Source organism: Arachis duranensis, chromosome 9 (assembly GCF_000817695.3).
Source record: "Arachis duranensis cultivar V14167 chromosome 9, aradu.V14167.gnm2.J7QH, whole genome shotgun sequence".
NCBI classification, from domain to species: Eukaryota; Viridiplantae; Streptophyta; class Magnoliopsida; order Fabales; family Fabaceae; genus Arachis; species Arachis duranensis.
The window spans coordinates 17,771,792-17,775,652 of NC_029780.3; the positions used below are offsets into that span (position 1 = coordinate 17,771,792).

Below are 3,861 nucleotides of genomic sequence, written 5' to 3' on the forward strand. Positions count from 1 at the left end.
GGCAATGGATGTTGAATTCGAAATCTTGCAAAGGAACAATACTTGGCAGCTTGTTTCCCTGCCCCCTGGCAGAGAAGCCATAGACAGTAAGTGGATTTTCCGCATTAAATACAATGCAGATGGAAGCCTACAAAAGCACAAAGCTCGCCTGGTTGCTCAAGGTTTCTCCCAAAGACCTGGATTTGACTTTACTGAGACCTATAGCCCAGTTGTGAAGCCAAACTCAATCAGGATCATCCTGTCCATAGCCCTGGCCAGAGAATGGTCAATCAGGCAAGTTGATGTGAACAATGTCTTTCTGCATGGAGAGCTCACTGAAGACGTTTATATGAAGCAACCACAAGGATATATTGCCAATGACAGCAGCTTAGTTTGCAAGCTCAGAAAAGTCCTCTATGGTCTCAAGCAGGCACCTAGAGCCTGGTATCATAAGCTATCCCCAGCTCTTCTAAATCTTGGCTTCTCACCAACAAAGTCAGATGTCTCAGTGTTTGTCCAGCAATCAGAGACGTCACTCACCTATGTCCTCATCTATGTTGATGACATAATTGTAACTGAAAATTGTCCAATAGTTCTCACTGTAGTCACTCAACAACTCAACTCAGCCTTTGCATTAAAGAACATGGAAGAGCTGCACTACTTCCTAGGCATCCAAGTGACCAGGACTGAGGATGGAGGCCTGATGATGTCTCAAGGCAAATATGTGTAGGACCTGCTTGCAAAAGCTGGCATGAATGACTGCAAGCCATGTGCAACACCACTACCTTCAACTCTTAAGATTCAGGCCACTGGAGGTGCTGTATTTGACAACCCTCAACTCTATCGTTCTGTAGTGGGAAGCTTGCAATATCTCACTGTAACTAGGCCAGACTTGGCCTATAGTGTAAACAAAGTTGCACAGTTTATGCAATCTCCTCTAGAGGTACATTGGAAACTAGTTAAAAGAGTACTACGGTATGTGCAAGGTACAACTGCATATGGCCTTAAAATTCATAAGGATCCATCCCTAAAGATCACAGCTTATTGTGACTCACACTGGGCTGGTGATCCAAATGACAGAAAATTAGTTGGTGATTTTTGTGTCTTCATGGGAAGGAATCTAGTATCTTGGCAGTCAAAGAAGCAAGGAGTGGTGGCTAGGTCAAGCACTGAGGCTGAGAGCACTGGCAGACCTTATGGCAGAACTAATATGGATAAAAGGTCTAATAGGAGAGCTAAAGTGGTCAATTCCAGAAGCACCTATGGCGTACTGTGATAATCAGAGTCTTGTACTCCTAGCAGCAAATCCAATTTTACATTCAAAAACAAAACACTTCGAAATAGACCTGCACTTTGTAAGAGACCATGTCACAAGCAAAGTGGTTAGATATGTCATGTTCCGAGTTCAGTCCAAGTAGCACCAAAGCTCTCCTCTCTGCAGCGTTCATTCAGCTCCAAAGCTCTCCCCTCTGCAGCGTTCATTCAGCTTCGAGACAAGCTTAAAGTACAAAAGGTGAAAAACTCAGCAAATTCAAAATGGCAGGGTCATGATAGAATATGCAGAGAAGATAAATGCAAGGGTCATATAGAAAAGGATATGTGTGTAAGCTAAGCACTAAACACGTGTGAAAATATGCTAAGCTAGGCTGTTAGATGCAGTTACATTCCCTCCCTCTGAGTCATTTAGTTTCCCCTTTCTGTTCTGTATGAGCTGGCAAAAGTAGTTGCTCTACAACTAACTTAATTAGCCTATATAACCTGCAATTGTAGCTTGCACTGATTGATCATAACAGAATCACATGCTTTCCACTCTAATTCAGTTTCAGTTTCACTCATTCTCTTCCTCACACTCTCAATATCTCTCTCTCAGTTCTCTCTTCTTCTCAAGATTACTTTACAAGTTTCTGATATCCTTTCAGTTATAACTAATTTTTATTTTGTTAGACCAATTTGATTGGACTTGATTAACAAAAAATTTGGATATGTTATAGCATTATTTTTTTAAATTGGTATACTTTATGGTTAAAACTCGGCGATGATTCAACAATTTTATCTATTTTTGACAGACTTTATTTATTTTCTACAGATTTAGTAACAATTGATATTTCAATAATGTTAGGTTTTGAATTTTTTAAAATAATTTTAGATATATTTTTTAGGTTTTGAATGTTTTTTTTGTTATGTTTCAAATATTTTTTTTATTAGATTTTGGATTTTTTTTATAATTTTAGATATTTATTTTCATTTAATTTTAGATATTTTATTTAAATTTTAAATGTTTTTTATTTGATTTTAGATGTTTCTCATGATAATTTGAACTTACATTTCTTACATAGAGAAAATTCAAATAAAATAGTGTGTGGATTTAAGATTTTTTTCCCTCTTTGTTGAACTTTTTTTGTAATCCATATATTAGTTGACTACAATCTTAATTGATTACCTAAACAAAGTTGAAATGTAAAATAGGACGGAATATAATCGGTTGAGGTTAGAGAACCCATGGCATTATAGTTTCTTAATATATAATTCTGATTATTCTCACAATTTATGATTAACCTTTAAGAAATCTCTCTCAAATTCTCACCATTTAAATTACCAGCAGACCTTTAAGATGAATTTCTCGTTCGCTTTCTTACTCCCACTTGCCAGAAACAAAAATTCTCTTACTCCCAAATCAAAAGAACATATTGTCAATTTGCATTGAGAAACAACTACATATATATTTAACCACCCAAATTAAGGATGTAAGAGGAAGCCATTTCGTGTGTGTAATTTCTAATTTGTAAAATGGACACAAAGTCATTTCGTGCATGTTGGGTAAGAAGTGTTGCCCTGCTAGTCAGCCTCGTTTGGTGTTCGTTGACATTTTGTGGGCTATTTTGTTTGACTAGACATGTATAATACCAAAACAATTCCTGAAGATGTGTGTTTCTAATTAAATTTTTAAAATGTATTTTCTGTTCACACTCCTTTAGTTTCCGTTTAGTTTGTATTTTTATTTTTGATATTTTTGTTTTTAATTTTATAAAAGATAAAAAAATATTTTTTATTTTTTTTACAAAATTCTTAGAAAACACTTAAAAAGAAAAATAAAAAACATATTAAATACAGTTTGGACAAATCTAAAAGGCATTGGGTTTTGGCCTAATTAACAAAAGAAAGTATTAGTTGATTTGGATTTATATATTAGTTTTTAGAGCTGGCAATGGATAGGGTAGGATAGGATTTGAGCTCCACCCTAACTTTATCTGCAGATTGAAATTTTTTTTTTAAATTCTATCATATTCTATCCGCGGTTTGAGAATCTCTCAACCCTAACCCTACCCGCACCCTAAAGTTCTAAACCCTACTCTACTCAACCCTATCCACAAAAAAAAATTTCAAGAAAATATAAAATTCAACCATTCCAAATTTCATACATATTAATAAAATAGAAAATAAAAAATAAGTTCAAATTAAAATTAAAAACAATAAAATCTTAAAAAATAACATAAAATTATAAATAATATGATCAGTAACCAATTTAATGGTTATTTCAAATTTTTATAAAAAAAATTGTGAGTNTATCCGCAACGGATCAGATAGACAACCCTATTCGAACGAATTAGTTCAGGTTAAATACCCGCTAATAAAGTATATATTACCAGTTCTATTAGTTTTAGTTTAAAAAATGAACAATCTACAATATGTGGGTTTACTCCATGTAACTCACTTAATCTATCTAATCATAAAATTAAAAACAAATTAATAAAATTTTATATATTTTTGTAGTTAGGTGTTAAAAAAATATATCTTATTATTAATGTCTCCAAACAATATGAAATGAATCCATAATAATGTATGATTGGACTTATCCATTTACCCAATCGATCCGACTCATGC

The 3,861-nt window shown here is 33.9% G+C and overlaps 1 protein-coding gene across 1 annotated transcript; it reads left to right on the forward strand.

The window, feature by feature from the left end:
* The first annotated feature begins 730 nt into the window (after window positions 1–730).
* On the forward strand, window positions 731–1,255 carry LOC107464928 (uncharacterized mitochondrial protein AtMg00810-like). The gene has a single exon (XM_016083897.1). The coding sequence runs from the start codon at window positions 731–733 to the stop codon at window positions 1,253–1,255; it is 525 nt and encodes a 174-aa protein (XP_015939383.1).
* The last annotated feature ends 2,606 nt before the right edge of the window (window positions 1,256–3,861 follow it).

Bases quoted from the DNA above. Each gene is read 5' to 3' on its own strand.
- LOC107464928 (XM_016083897.1), top strand. From the start codon at position 731: ATGAATGACTGCAAGCCATGTGCAACACCACTACCTTCAACTCTTAAG.